The sequence below is a fragment of the Carlito syrichta genome, unplaced genomic scaffold, assembly GCF_000164805.1.
Source record: "Carlito syrichta isolate Samal-C Ts95f unplaced genomic scaffold, Tarsius_syrichta-2.0.1 Scaffold103333, whole genome shotgun sequence".
Lineage (NCBI taxonomy): Eukaryota > Metazoa > Chordata > Mammalia > Primates > Tarsiidae > Carlito > Carlito syrichta.
In genome coordinates, this window is record NW_007047429.1 from 280,970 (window position 1) to 298,272 (window position 17,303).

General features: G+C 34.8%; 1 protein-coding gene across 1 annotated transcript in view; it reads right to left on the reverse strand.

The window, feature by feature from the left end:
* The window catches only part of LOC103267690 (ephrin type-A receptor 6-like), a 362,332-nt gene that overhangs the window by 246,937 nt on the left and 98,092 nt on the right, over positions 1 to 17,303 (reverse strand). The window contains 1 exon segment of the mRNA XM_008065281.2: positions 9,645 to 10,308. Coding sequence (XP_008063472.2) covers positions 9,645 to 10,308 — 664 coding nt within the window.

Genomic DNA, 17,303 nt, shown 5'->3' on the forward strand with positions numbered 1-17,303 from the left:
TGTTTTCTTATTTTAAGAAATCAAGATGACCACTCCAACTTTCAGCAAGTGCCACCCTGATATGTCAGCTGCCATCGGGGCAAGACCCTTCTCCAACAAAAAGACTGTGACTTGCTGAAGGTTCAGATGATTGTCAGCATTTTTTAGCAATAAAATATTTTTAAATGAATGTGCACTTTTTTTAGATATAAAACTATTTGCAAACTTAAAAGACTACAAAATAGTGGAAACATAATTTTTATATTCTCTGGGAAACCAAAATATTCATGTTACTCACTTTATTGCAATCTTCACTTTATAGCTGTGGTCTGCAAGTGAACTCACACTGTGTCTTGGGTATGCCTGCAATTATTCCACTTTACTCTCTCTTGCTTGGAAATAATGCCTTCTATTTTTAGACTCTTCAGGCTTCTTAATTTCATAGTCTTCTCAAGATGGATGAAAGTCTTGAATTGCTTCATAAAAGAACAGCTTCTTTAGAATGGAAGGTTATAATGTAAGAGTTCAAATTTAGTGTGTGAGAACCTTTAGAAAGTGAAAATACTCCCTGGGCCAGTAAGTCTGCCTTTTTTCTCTGATCCCAATCTTACCTTTCAGCTTTTCATCATATCCTCAAACCCCCTGATTTAATGCCAGCAAATCCTGGTATCTCAGATTTCTTTATGCTCTCTGCTTCCAAAGTCATCTCTGATAACATGATTAGACAGAAGATCATAAACTCAGAGCATAAATGTTTCTGAACTGCAGCAGAGGACTGTGCTATGAAGCCTTAATAATGACACTCTTCAGGAGATCAAATCAATAGCAATGCCACTAAAGGCCCTGTATATCCTATTCACCTCTGTGAACAATAATGCAATGGTCCGAGAATTGCCACCAACCTTTCTTCCTGAATTTTAATGCAGCACTAGGGGAAAAAATAAATAAACAAAAGCATATTTCTAAAAAGAAGAAAGGTTTCTATAAATTCTCAGTTTTTCAGGACTTTAATTTTCACAGGTAAACACTCTTATGTTACATTATATTATGTGATACTTCCAGGCTTAAAGAAGGATTTGGACAATATACAAGGGGGAATCCCCAAAATCTGGAATTTATTTATTAAAAACGTGTATTTATTCTTACATGCTTAAACTTCAGTCACCTTCAAAGTACTCTCCATTTGATGCAATACACCCATTGAGATGCTTTTCTCATTGCTCAAAACAGTTTTTGAACTCCTCAATTTTATTGCCTTTTAGTGCTTCTGCCGTGTTTTTGATTCATCTCTTCCACATCGACAAATCATTTCCCTTTGCGGACTTTTTCATTAAGGGAAACAAAAAGAAAAAAATCGCTTGGGTTGAGATCAGGTGAACAGGGAGGGTAGGGAATTGGGGCCATCTCATTTTCAGTTTAAAACTGCTGAAAACTCAGCGTGGTGTAGGTAGATGTGCTCCTAAATCATTCATCATGAAATACGCAAAGATCCTGAAAAATCTCACCCCTTCCCAATTCATTGAAGTTGAATGCAACCTCTCACAATAACGTTAGTTGGTACACTGATGCTGATGATTACTTATAGCCCTTACCTAGCAGAGGAAGCCTGTACTACAAGGGGCTCGTCCTCCAAAATATAATTCTTTTTTTGTAGGGGGGGTCCCCTCTTGTGTATGTATTCCCAGCAGGTCTAAAATTCTAAACACAAACTAATCTCTAAGTACAAGTTCTACTACCTTAACCAGATTTATCCTAAATTAATGTTCAATAGGAGCTTATTAGGGATTCATGTCATTTCAGACCACATACAACTCAATAAAAATGGTGTTCAATTTTGCATGTTAATTGTTTCCAATTATTTCTACCATAGTGTTACAATAGTCTTAGATATAGAAAGTGGAAGATGATTTGATGTAAATTAGCACTTTATAAATCAATGTTATTTTAAAATTCAAACCCTTAGAACAAGTTGACATTAAATAGAATGGATTAAAGCAATGAGAAAATTAAAAGTGTATCAGCAACATGCCTAGTTGACAGTTTTCATTATGAACCTGTGGAATAAAATTAAATAGTTGTGAAAAGTAAGTCGCGATTTGAGACAAGATAAAATATTGCTTGTTATGTATAGCAGAATAACCTAAATTAGTTGTGTTTGCTTTTTAAATTTTAACATATATGCTTAGTATAATGCTTCTGTCTATCTAAGACCAATTGACACAGCAAGATTAAGAGTGCACCTCTCTCTTTTGTGATTCTAGAATTTGCATCTAGGTATACCTTAATAACATTATGGAGACAGAAATCAAACATCAGTAGAATAACTTGCTTTTTTTTTGAGTTGGAGTCTCATTCCGTCACCCAGGCTGGAGTGCAGTGGCACACTCAAAGCCACCCCACTGTTGACCTGCTGGGCTCAGGTGATCCTTCCCTTCAGCCTTCCGAGGAGCTGGAACTACAGGAATGTGCTACCATGCCCAACTAATTTTTTTTTTTTTTTTAATTTATTGTAGAGATGAGGTCTCGCCAAGTCGACCAGGCTGGACTTGAACCAGCGGGCTCAGGCAATCCACTAGCCTCGGCCTCCCAAATTGCTGGGATTACAGGCTGAGCTACCGAGCCCGGCCAGAAGTATAACTTTTAGAATACAATATGATAATAAATAATTTCAATGCAAGTAAATACACATCATTCATTAGATATGGATAGTAAGAATATATACAGATTTGTTCTATTTTAAATCAGCTTATTGTGTCCTTGCATAGCCAAGAGTTCTCAAATTCATTCAAGCAAATTATGAAAATCCACAAAGTCTCACTGTAATTTTTCCTATATCTCATTTCTAAAAGCAAAGCTCCAAATAAATCTATATATTTTTCCATCACCCCAGCAGTTTTAATTTCAGAAAGGTACCCATCTAAGACTCTTGAAAATAAACACAGGGCAAAAAGAGCCTAATTAATAATGAGTAATATAGGGCTCCTATGCTTTGAGTTTGGAAGGTAGGAAAAATTTAAGCACCAAAGTGAGGGCATGGATGCTCGGAAGAGGAAATAAAAAGAGAGAGAGAAACAAAGTGAGGGGGGAGAAAGGGGAGAAAACAGAAGACAAGGGAGAGAAACACATAAAGGCCAGACTGAGAAATACCTGGGCTTTAGGTCGCAGTCTAATATTAGTCACTACTGTGTGTGCTTTTTCTCTCTTCCAAGTGAGCACAGGCAGCATTTCTGCCAATTGCTCAGTGCATAACATAGGTTGACCTTTTATTATCCCCAATAACAATTTCTTTACTGAACTTCCAGCCTCTACTCACAGTCTCAGTAATTAAATTCTCTCAATAATTGTGTCCTGATTCATGAAATGATGGATAAAATTATTTTCTAAGACCTTCCAGATCTAAAATATTGTGACCCTTCCTGAAGAAAACGTTCCTATTTCACAGAAATGAGAAGAAACGGTGTGTTTGATAGAAGAACCAATAGGTTCTACCATTAACTACTCAGTGTCTCGTGATCATTCACATCTGTACATTTCTTACGCTTTACTACACATGAGATTTCTAAATACACTTCTTTCATCTAACAGCCATGTGAAACAGACACTAATTAGTACAAATTGCAGCACAGAGAGGAGCAGGATTAACTTTGTAAAATCCAGATACATGACATTTGTGCTAGATCTTGAAGGATAAATGAAATTTCACCACATAAAGGGGGGGAGGGAGAAAGGGGCACTGAGCCATTAGATAAAATATGAATAAAAGCAAGAGAGAAAAAAACATGGATTGTTCAAAAGTTGTAAAAACAGAATATCAGGCGGAATTTGCTGAGGATAGAAAAGAATGCAAGGCCAAATTGTGAAATCCCTTAAATGCTATAGTGAATAACCACGTATAATGAATATATCCAGAAAACAAAACAAAACAAATAAAATCCTGAAGCGAAACACAGTAAAACTGTTATCAGGATTTAGACAGTATGCGATATTAGGGTCGCAAACATTTTCAGGTGAAGCCTCATACATGAGTGAAGCCATCTTAGTTATGGCAGCTCCGTAAACCTCCAAATAACATCTGTTGCATGAGTGACCCCAGATAAGACTGGAAAGGAATAACCCAGCGAATCTAGTCCAGATTTCCAGATTGTAGAAATTATAAGCAAATAATTAGTACAAGATATGGGGTACTGTCATAACAAAAGGTTAAAGCTTGTGGCATCTGCTTTGAGACTGAACAGATTGTGGAGGCTGTAAGAGTAGCAAGGAGACTATGAGTAGAGGCTGGACGATCAGTAAAGAAATTGTTACTGGGCATAATAAAAGGTCAACACGTGTTATGTACTAAGCAATTGGCAATAATGCTGCCTGTGATTACTTGGAAGAAAGAAAAAGCACTTCATAATGTTTTTCATCAAATCAAGGTGGCTTCCAGACATCAGTTGAAACGAACAAGTAGCACTTGGGAAATTCTTATAAACAGGGTGGATGATGGAAAAGGAGGAGGAAGAGGCCAGTGAGGGAACCAAGAGCCACGGAGAACCGATCCCAGGGTACAGAACTGGGCTCTACGCAGAGAACATTCTCTGCCCCTGTAGTCAGGGCTCATGACAATACCTTGATGAACTTCAGAATCCCAATGGTCCAGGGGACCAGGGATTACTCTGCTTCTGTTCCCCACCTTCTGGAATGGAAGAGTCTTCTGAAACTATTCTGTGCTGGTTCTCTGTGTGTTGCATGTGTGGAGAACAATCACTTGTCTTTTCAGATCTTAGTCCTCTAGATAAAGAGGGGTTTTAGCAGCAAAACTTCATCTGCATCTGGAACTGATTTCAATTATGTTATTTTCAACTCCGACAAGAGTCCAGAGAGGGGACTATGGTATATTGCCACAGTGGCAGCCTCCTACAAATATAGTTTCAGGTATTCACCCCCTGTTTACTCCCCTCATATATTTCATTTTATAATTGGTTATATTAAAAAAAAAACCCTCTTAATTCAGCTATTGTACTGTAGCAAGCTTGGGCTAGATTCTTAAATGATGAGAAGCCACATAGAGAAAGGCGTTGGAAGATTAGAAGCCATCTTGGACATCCCAATTCTAGTCGAGCTCCCACTAGAATCCAACTTCATGAGTGACCTCTGTTTATTCTACATTAAGCAGAAGAATTACCTAGCTGAGGCCTAAGAAATAATAAGTTATTGTGGTTTTAAGTCAATACATTTTGGGTTGTTTTGTCTCATAGCAATGGATAACTGAAACATATGCTTTATTTATATTTATCTCTGCCACCTAAAAAAGTGACTAAGAAATAGTAACTGTTCAAAAATATTATTTAAATTAATTATTTTAGCAGAACAGACCATAAGAAAAGAACACAGCATGCAGACATTATTTTTTTTTTCTTTTCCATTATATATGTGGTCACATTACTACTTGAACTCTGGTTTATTCATATAAATTCAAATTAATTTGACCTTTAGACTATATGTAATTTGGAGATGTGGTTATGAGATAAGTTGTTGATAGATGGCAATAAAAGCAATGATAAAAATTATCACAAATAGGAAAAGAGGAAGTTAAATGATCCCCTCGTGAATAATATGATTCCATACTTTGAAAACCCTAGGGAGCCTGTCAAAAGCCAGCTTGCACTTATAAATAACTTTCCATCCAATTAGCATTATTTTTCTCAGATCTGGGAATGAAAACACAGAAATTCATACTAAAACAAAACGACCACAGATAGCCAAAACAATCCTTAGCAGACAGAACAAAGCAGGAGGAACCATACTTCCAGACTTTAAAATTTATTACAAGGCTACAGTAATTAAAGCAGCCTGATACAAGAATAGGCAAGTACACCAATGGTACAGGACAAAGATCCAGAAACAAAAACACGTTCTCTCAACCAACTTGTCTTCAACAAGGACCACATGCAGAAGAATGAAACTGGACCTCTACCTATCACCATACACAAAACTCAGCTCAAAATGGATCAAAGAGCTATACAAAACCTTAAACTAGAAGAAACCTAGAAGAAAATGAAGGAAACACTCTTATGCACATGGAAGTAGCCAATGAATTTTCGACCGAGTTACCCACAGCAAATGTCACAAAAGCTAAGATAGACAAGTGGGACATCGTCAAAGTGAAAAGCTTCTGCAAAGCAAAAGAAACCATCAAAAGAGTGGGGAGACAGCACACAGAATGGAAAAAAAATATTCGCTAAGTATGTATCTGCCAAAGGCCTAACATCCAGGATCTAGCAGGAACTTAGACGAGCTGAAAGGAAGAAAACAAACAGCCCTATTAAAAAGTAGGTAAAGGACAATAAAAGACATTTCTTAAAAGATGACATACAACCGACCAACAGACACATGAAAAAATGCTGAACCTCACTAATCATCAGAGAAATGCAAATCAAAACTACAATGCAATACCACCTAACTCCAGTAAGGATGGCTATCATTAATAAGTCAAAAAACAACAGATGCTGGCATGAGTATGAAGAAAAGGGAAAGCTTCTGCACTGTTGGTGGGAGTGCAAGCTATTTCAACCATTATGAAAACCAGTGTGGAAATTCCTAAAAGAAATAAAAATTGACCATCAGCACAATTCAGCAGTCTCTCTTCCTGGAAATATACCTGGAGAAATATAAATCATTCTACAAAAAAGACACCTGCACCCGCATGTTTATTGCCAAAAAACAAAAACATGGAACCAACTCTAGTGCCCATCAAAAGTAGACTGGATAAAGGAAATGTGATACATATACACGACTGAGTATTATACAGCTATAAAGAAGAAAAAAATCATGGACTTTGCAGCAAATTGGATGCAATTGGAGACCATTATACCAAGTAAACTATCACAGAAACAAATAACTGAATACTTCATGTTCTGACTCATAAGTGGGCCCTGAACAATAGTCACTTAGCACAAGGGAGGGACTGGGAGTCACTGCGCACTGCCAGGGGAGGGGAAGAGGGAGAAGGGTAAGGGCCACGTGACAACACAAAGGGTACCTGGTCCACTGCCTGGGGGAGTGAGGGCCAGTTAGAAGTCAATTTCCCCTGCATGCAGCCTACTTATGCAGTTATTCCTCACTTGAACCCCACACCTCTATAATAAAATTTAAAAATGAAATTTAATTATTATAATTTAATTATGACAGAATTACTTTAAACATTTTAAATGTCATAGTTTCTATAAACCACCAAAACATGAACGTCAGGCAAATCTCCACTTTGAATCCCACTGCTTTTTGTTGCTGCTGTTGACGTTGCTTTCCTTTATAAAAATTAGGTGAATACATTATTATCTGAGGAAAGAAAGGGATAGTATGAAGCATCAAGAACACAGATGTAAATAAATACTCTAAAATAGAGACCAGTAGTAGTGTAAGATACATATCATTAAAAATTAGGTCTCCACTTCTATTCTGACTTCATTTTTGCTTGTAAATAGCAATTTATGGTATTCAATTAGAATCAGGCATACATACTTGCTTTTCATAATTTTACAGGGATTTTATCTTCAGTTGATTATAACCATGACTTTATGGATAGGAATACTGATTTCAAAGTTAGTAAGCTACAGATCTAGAACTCAAACTTAATTCTTCCAATCCCTGCCATCCTCAACTAGAGGATGAATATGTGCACTGTGCCCACTACCTTGTGTTTCTGCAGTCAGATAAAGGATAATAATAAAGATGACAAGCCATAAAGATAGATAAGCAGAAACTCTAGATAAACTGATGCGGTTTCTCATTTGTCCAAAATCATCTTTGCCAAACAACTGAAGAAATTTTTAAGACATAAAAATAAGAATAAACTGTCACACAACAGACATACTAAATAAACAAAAATCTAACATCATAGTTGATTACTTGAATCTAGTGGTCAATGCCATACAATATATATATTTAGTAATAGTTAATCACATAAATCCTTAGGTTATTCAACTTTTAAATGTTTTTAAAGCTTTATTTTTTAACCAAGTAATGGTCAATTTCGACTTAGTTTAAAATGAGGTAAAACAACATGGCTATTATGTATAATATAGTTTATCCTCAACTCTCATTGTCTTGTCAACCTCAGTGGATAATTAGTCATATGTATAAATTTTTCTTTAGTGAACATTCCGATGTAAAATAGTTTTAGATCCCTCCAGGATCAATGATGGCTTATTTCTGCTCCATTATAAATCCTTTATATAGGTGAATAAAAACTTTGAAAAATTATATTGATAAACTATATTAATAAACCTGAATGCAACATACTTTAATGATTAAATAGTGATGGATAGCAGATTCATGTTTTATAAAATATACACTATAGACTTCTCATGAAAATATGAATATTCTCTAGTTATCAAACACAATCATCACTGGCAGCTCTAGTGAACTTTTCCAAAAGTCAGGAATCCAAGTGTTTTATAAATAGATAAAACCTTTAAAAATTCACATATATTATCTATGACCCTTATATGCATTTACATGTATGCTTTTTCTTATTTATTTATTCTCACTCTTCTTAATGAATTTGAATATAACATCAACAAAGAAGTCAGTAAATTCAACTAGTGTCTTAGCAAAAACCTTCTAAATAAGCTGCCATTGAGAGAGAAATATCTCTAATATGCTACTATTTATTAAAAAATAATTTTATTTCTATATTTATGTTTTGGTTATGAGTCCTAAATCCAAATACAATCAAACAGATCCTCTTTATCAGGGTATATGCAAAACTGTTTAAATGTATATATTAGTTTAATAAGCCTTCATCTAATGAATCACATAAATGAAAAATGTTTCATCTTAAATATTATAGATATTTCATTGTTACAACACTGTGAAAGGTACAGTTCCAAGCTTAACTTCGGTGTGTGATGTTAATATTTTCTGACAATAGATCTTACACAAATACTACTATTAAAATAAAAACCTAATGTGTTCTACTTTGGAAAATTATGCTTAACAATAGAAAAGTATCAGTTCAGGAGATACAGTTAATATTCAACTACCAAACACATAACACCCATATAAACTAACTATATGCTTCTGAAATAAAGCAAACATGAATTCTTCATTTATTTAAATTAATTCCACTTAAGTACAATTTAATTATTATAATTCAATTATGACAGAATTACTTTAAACATTTTAAATGTCATAGTTTCTATAAACCACCAAAACATGAACGTCAGGCAAATCTCCACTTTGAATCCCACTGCTTTTTGTTGCTGTTGTTGACGTTGCTTTCCTTTATAAAAATTAGGCGAATACATCGATTCATATTGCCTAACTACTAAAAGAAATATGGAACACTTTCATACACCTTCCTTTTTTTATTTATCAGCCATTTTCTTACGGTTAATATGAGTCAATTTCTTTTATAATTGTCAGGGATAGCATTCAAAAATGTATTATTCGAAAACAAGTGTACAACCTTAACTTTCAATAAATCATCATTTTGAAATCATATACGTTTCAGATGATAGATATGCTAATTACTCTGTTCAGGTCCCTATACGCTTTATGTCTTGAAACATCATTAGGTACCCCATGAGTGTGTACAATGATTATATTTCTCCAGTAAAAATAAAATTTTAAAAAATCATCGTTTAAACGCAAGATAAATTACTGAACTATTCGCTTCTTACCATGGCAAGAGCCCTCGATTTCTTCGTATCCTGTACTGCAGATGCACCTTCCAAGAGGAACCAGCCAGTCTCCATCAGCTCCGCAATACAGTTTTGGAGTGTCACGTTCCTCAGCACTCTTCACACAAGAGCCTCGTACTTCAACCAGAGAGGAAGAATCCACCCTTGGGATGGTATCAGGAAACATGGCTAAGTTACGAACAGTGAAGGGGCACTTCTTGTAGAAAACACGGACAGAGACCAAGGCGATGCATGCTCCAATGTCTTGAAAAGCCAGAAAAAAGCCTTTCCTTTCTATCGGCCCCACCTCACGGATTTCAGTGTTGAGTTTGAGGATGCGGTCACCCAAGTCCATCTGGGTAAAACTCTCATCCGCAGCAATGGTGTCGATCTTTGTATACAGGCTTGGCTTGAATTTAATTCCATGGGATTCATCGGATTCCATATAGAACAGATTAAATGTTTCCTTGCAAGTCCCCAAGACCCACGGGATGCTGTTACAATCCCGCAGTGTGAACTTCATTTCCACATAAATTTTCTGAGCGGCGTCACGGGAGATCCAGTTTGTGCGAAGCCAGTTGTTCTGGTTTGGCTCCATTACATTGCATACCTGGTAGGTGTGAATGGGTCTGTTGTGTTCATCCATTTCGGTGATGGCATCCCACTACAAAAAAGGAAAAAAAAGAACTAAATGATTATAAAACCACAGTGATTAAAAGAACTGGCGGCTTACACACGTGCTGTTTTAGCGAAAGAAAAATTAATAAAATGCATACAAATGAATCTATTCAAAAGCAACAAGGCAGCAGCACTTTAACTATGAGAGTTTGGTTAAAAGTATGAGTTCTGCAGTCAACTGCTCTCTGTTTGCCTTCCTACATATTAATTGCAAGGCCAAGGGGAACTTTAATCTTTAGTTTCCACAACTGTAAAACGGAACTAATAATAGTACATGTTTCATAGGGTTGTTGTAAGACATAAATTAGTTACATATAAGGAAAGCACGTAAATAGTTCCTGGCATGCATTAAGAACATTAAATAGCAACCGTTATCTGTTCAAAACAACTAGACCCATGACAAATGCCCCTTGGTTTTCCCATCTGTCCTCATATACAATGTGCCACAAATTGAGGCATTTACCAATATCCAATTAAATATTTGCATGACTATTTTAATAGAAAATAGATCTTAGACTTATAATAAGGCCTTAGACTTATTTAAGAAATATTTATCAGGCACTATTTTGGACACTGGGAATACAGCAGTTAACTAGCTGAACAAAAACTCCCTGCCTTCAGGGAAATTGCCTTAGAAGAAGGAAAGACAATAAAAATATTAATGAGTAAACTGAATAATATGGGGAAAAATACAATAGGGAAAAATGAAACAGGGAGAGGAAGAAGAAATAGAGTGGCTAGGATGGCCTTACTGAGGGAGTGACATTTCAGTAATGGCTTCGAACGGGAAAGTAAACCTTGCAAAAAAAAAAGGCTCTAAGTACAAAAACCTGAGGCAGAGTGTACAGGTATATTTGAGGAAAAACATGAGTCAGCACTTGAAGCACACTAGGTTTATTTATTAGTGACAGGAAGTCAGAGGGGGCCGAAACAATTTTATAAACATGTACACACTTTGGCTTTTGGTCTGAACTAGGTCACTAGATTATCTTTACTTCTGCATGTTTACAAACAAGGAGTTTGACAATCGATTGCATAGAAAGATTTTGTTTATCCTTTCTACAATAAATTTAATAAAAATTTTGATTACCTTGAACTCAGTTAATATTACCAATATTTATGCACTTAATATTGCATAGTTCTATATTATAAATTTACATTGTAATTGTATTTTATTTGTATAGTTGTAACTGAAAATTTTCAGTAAATGTAAAAATATTCTGGTAACCTTCTAGACTTTTTGAAAAAACATGCTAGTCATCATAATTCATCATTTCACTGAGAGTATACTGAAAATGATAAATGGTTTACTACAGTGAATAAGTGTTCTATTTCTTGATACTATATACTTCAGTGATTCATAATAAGATTACTTAACACATTCTGTTTGCAGTTTCTCATCTTAATTGGTTGTGGAGAGTTATTTAATCAAGGTTGGTTGAATTTAATTAGTATAGTTTCTAACAGAATGGTGACTCCTGAGTATGTAGTACTATTATGACACTCAGTACTTTTAATTATCTACTGTAAATTTCTACAAATAATTTATATTATCCATCATACAAACCTAAACACAAACTCTATCTAAATTTTTTTTTGTAAGTCACTTCTTTGAAATTCAGAGGGCATTTTTCCAGAAAAAACAATGAGTTTATTTGAACTGTGTATATAATTTTATAAAATACACATATTGTTTTATCAGGGGTGAGTCAATAATCTGATGGGAACATATATGACATTATCCATCTAAATACAATGCATTCTAATGTATCATAGGTCTTATGTTAGTCTTAGGACGCTTACATTTAAAGGTAAACCAGCGCTATCATAGCTCATTTAAACTGCAAAATAATCATTCTAAATATTACTGTGAACTGAGATAATAATAAAAAAGATATAATGCAATTTTAAAAATCTGAGAATTGTCAAAATAAGTGTCTAAAACTCTAAGCATTTTACTCATAGGAGAGCATCTAAAGTGCTCATCCAATGATAATTCTTGTTTTGAATACATTTCCAATCAGATCTGATTTTGCTTCTCAGAGACTGCATGTACAAAATTATTACTGTCTCCATTATATCTCTACTTTCCCATACTGGAGTACAGAACTATATTCCCAGTAAATTATGTTTGAATAATTACACTTGTGTATCTTCTGACTATGCCTCTTCATATTAGTAAAAGGTATTAACTATGCTCATTAAACAATCAACTCTTAGAATATGATATCAATTTAAAATGTGAAAAATGGTCTCTTGTTTGGAAAACATGATTTATGATATTATTGCTTAAAATATTTTGGGTTGGAGATATTTAGATAGATAGAAGGGTCAGGAGTGAAAAGAATATAATATGTATTCACTGAATCAGGACTGATATAAACCAAGGAATAAGGAAGTATCAAAATATACTCAGATAATGAGAAATGTTTCTCCCCAAAGGTAGTGCATAAGGTTACCTAACAAAATGGTGCATCATTTTATGTTAAAATCGTGATGTTTAAGCCAGGTTCGGCGGCTCAGCCTGTAATCCTGCACCTTTGGGGGGCTGAGGTGAGTGGATTGCCTGAGCCTGCAGGTTCGAGACCCACCTGGGCAATTTGGCGAGACCTTATCTCTACCATAAATCAAAAATTAGCCAGGTGTGGTAGCGCACGCCTATAGTTCCAGCTACTTGGAAGGCTGAGACAGAAGGATCACCGGAGCCCAGCAGGTCGAGGCTGGGGTGGCTGGAGCAGCCACTGCACTCTAGTCTGGGCGACGGAGTGAGACTCCAACTCAAAAAAAACAAAACAAAAAAACCCCGTGATGTTTGATTAAAAAATAATGTTTTTTATTTTATTTCAATGCAAGTCAGAATTAGAATTGAGTACCAAAAGAGTCAAAACAGACCAAGTGGTGAATTTCATCTTATCCAAGAATATATAACTTATATAGACACATAAATTTGAATCCAATTCCCTGGAAGAAGACTGTATATTCAAGATTGACATTGATCTAAAAGGGTATCAAATTTACCATAAAGTAGAGCACTATTAGATGTAGAAATTATATAACCTTTTAGGCATTTTATTTTGGAAATACTGCATTTGTATGTACAGTTGACTCTTGAACAGCAAGGATTTGAACTGTGTGATTCCACTTATACACATATTGTTTTCTGCCTCTGGCTACGCTCTTCTTTCTCCTCTTTGGCTTACTCAATGTGCAAATAATGAAGATGAAGACCTTTATGATAATTCACTTCCACTTAATGAGTAGTAAATATATATTCTCTTCCTTATGATTGTATTAACATTTTCTTTTCTCTAGTTTACTGTATTACAAGAATCTAGTATATAACACACATAACATACAAAATATGTGTTAATCAACATGCTACCAGTAAGGCTACCAGTAAGGTTTCTGGTCAATAGGAGGATATTACTAGTTAATCATTTGGTTAAATGTTATACACAGATTTTCAACAGCACAGAGGGTTGGTATCCCCTATCTCCATGTTGTTCAAAGGGTCAAATATAGCTATATTTGTTGTTTTATAGTAATATAAACTTTTAGACATAATTTTCAAGTATTAAAATAAATAGAGTCTCTAAAAATTGGGAAGCCCAAAGCAAGAATGTGAGTATAGGTGCCCACATATCATATGCCTAAATATTCTAAAATGATAAATCTTTTTAATACATTTTAATAAATTTATAAGGTAGAAGTGTTGTTACATGGATAGATTGTACAGCGGTGAAGCCAAGACTTTTAGGGTATCCATCACCGCAATAACATACATTGTATCCATTGCAATTTCTCATCATCCACTCCCTATCATTCTCAGTATCCACTGTATACTTTTTGTTCATGTGTACATATTATTTTGCTCCCACTTATAAGTGAGAACATGCAGTATTTGTCTATCTGTGTCTGGTTGCTTCACTTAAGATCATGACCTCCATTTCTATTATTTAAATAATGTCAACCTTAAAATATATTTTATTCACCTACTTTGTAAAGATACTTACATAACTACCTGAAATGCCAGGCTCATATTTAAAATACTTACACTCCTTAGAAATCCATGGCAGCATTTGGTGGTCCTTGGAAAGCCAGTCCCTAACCTTAGTCACTTCCATTTCTCTTCTCTTACTTGAATCTAACTCTATTCCATACCACGAAGGACTTCACATATGTACCTATAAAAGCATCTCAAGCACAAGCTGTGTCTTTCCCTTGATTCAAAAGCTGCCAACTTTGGTCCTCCAGTTAACTTAGGCTGAGCAGACCAGTGACATGATATACCCGTTGGAGAATAAATCCCAGCAAGAAGCCATGAAGCTCCTAAAATAGACTTGAGGCTATTTGAGCAAGGAATGCTGCAGTCTTGAATACTTATGGTATGGTATAAAAAGAAAGCATAGGATCTAAACGGAATATTGTCTTATCCCTAGAAGCCATAGTTTCATGAAGAGGAGCAAATAGGACCATCTCAAGCTCTCAGCACAGAGCAAGGTTTTTCCTTCCTGGGTTTAAAGATAATAAGGAAGTTTTAAAAATTCAATTTGCAATGTAAGATGCCGTAATTACACTTTAATAGCTGAGAGATAGAGAGAGAGAAACCCCTTCTATGCTTTACTTCATTATTAGGTCACTAGTGTAAACATTTATTCCAGAAATCCTTTTCCTTCATGAAGAACTTGGTCACTCCTACATATCATGTCATGTGTTAATGAGCAATTAATAATATTTAATGAATTTATAGTATATGTTTAGTTCCATAGGGGAGAAAAGAAGAGGATATAAGGTTTGCTCTCATTGTATTTATATAATACCTTTAAGGTAATAAACTAGGAAAACATAATTGATACAGGTTTCAGAGTAAGTAACAACTGAAAGGTATGTATGATAAGTTTTAAAAGACAGCAGTGCTCATGATTTGGAGTGACTTGGAAGGCTTGATCAAGAAGGAGACACTACATTTGAACTTTAAATAATTTTTAGATTCAATAAGGTAGAAAAAGAAAAGTGAACAGAAACTAATGTATAAAAGTAAGCTATACGCTTACATTTTTAGGTAACTTTAACCCATCCCACTTGAAATTCCTACTACTATTTAAAGCAAACATATAACTTATCCTCCAGCTGTTAAATATTTAGATGTAGATAAACCCAGCAAATATAGAAGTTACAGGATAACATATATATCAAGCCTGTCATTAGGTTCTGCTCATATCTGTCAGTTGATTGCTTTTACACAGTGGGTACTGCGCTCAACATGTTCTAACTCTTCGATCTCATGCTTAATTTTTTTAAATGTAGGACTTGAAATAAAATAAGAGTACATAATTCACTAATATATAATGTAGAAAAGAGTTTAATAAATCAAATACAATCATACATGCCTTTTCAGAAAAGAACAACTTGAAAATTATTTCTGTGGTCTACATGAATAGAACACAGAGCGCTTCTTCCATTTTATGGTAATTTTGTGAGCTCATTGTTTGATCAAGAAGTAGATGATGGATTACAAGGTGATGGATGGAAAATCTGGTATCCTACTCAAAGAAAAGTTTTAGCTAAGCAATAATCAGTTGTAGTCCAACTGTTTTTTTTCTTTCACAACCTACAAAGTTACCTTGGATGTAATGATCCTTGATATAACTATTTGTGTAATGAATTTGCATTTATCAAAGTTTTTTTTTCACAAATGTTAGCACATTTTATCCTCATCAATCTAATAAAGCAAGACAGATATTTTCATTTTTCATGATACCAATAATGAATTCAATATGCATTAGTTACCACAATTGTTCAGTGCTGCATGGACTTGAGCTAGAACCAGGTTTTCTAACTTTATTTTGTGAAATCTATGATGCTTGCTAGGAGGAGATGGTGAAGAGACTGCCCCTCTCAGGGCTAGTCAGTTTTCAGAGAGTTCAGAGTTTGTCTTTCATATGCAAGTCCACCACTCCCAAGTCTAAAGCCCAACCATCTCTGACCTTACTCTTATATGCCAGGCCAATATTTCCCCTAACCTAAACCATGCTAGGCCAGGTATTAGGCACTTAGATAGCACCCCCTATAGCCCAAATCTCATGGGAATTATTCAAACTAGTCAATCTCAAAGTGTTTATTTTGCCCTACCTTGTTTTTTCCTGCAGAAACCCCAATAAAGGCTCTGATCTTGACTTTCCCACCACTCCTGTCTTCTGCCACCTGACCAAAACATGGTGCCTCTCTTTTTGTCCCACATGCCATGGACTGCCCTCCTCTGTGGGACTTTTGAGTATAACAAACTTTCCAAATCTCTTTCTCATTTCCTCTTATTGCCACAATGACTTTATCATGACATACTCAATCTATACATCTTAGAATAAAAATCCATATGGGTCTTGAGACGTTCTTCCTGGAGACCCTTTGAAGGACAACTGACTCTTGCTTAAAAAACAAACAAACAAACAAACAAACAAAAAACAAGTGTTCATTGAGCAGGAAACTCTAGGAAAACTACTTTATATGGTGTTATCACTTCTTGAACTAAAAAAAAAAAAATTTATAAAATGAACACAAGACAAAAAAGCTCTCTATCCTACTTGTCCAAGATATAAGAAAACATGTAGTTTGCAAGATCTACTCTACAGAAGCATGTATGGTTCAATTTATATGAAATATTTTATATATTGGCATTTGAAGCCTTACATGAAAATATAAGCAGTTTATAAAAGAAAACATGAAATGAAAGTATGGAGATATTCTAGTTCCATGTCTGTTAAGTAAAAACAAGCAGCTGACAAATCGACTAACTTAATAGCAGAACTAACAACAGGTATGATTATTTTATCCCATAATGGCTATAATTACAATAATTAAGTTTATGTATAACTAAATATTTCACAGCTGAAGAATAAGTTCTATGTGTATTTGTTTTAAATAGGGCAAGAAATCGAAGCTTATTCTAAAGCTGCCAAAAATGTGTATATATAGCTTAGTGCT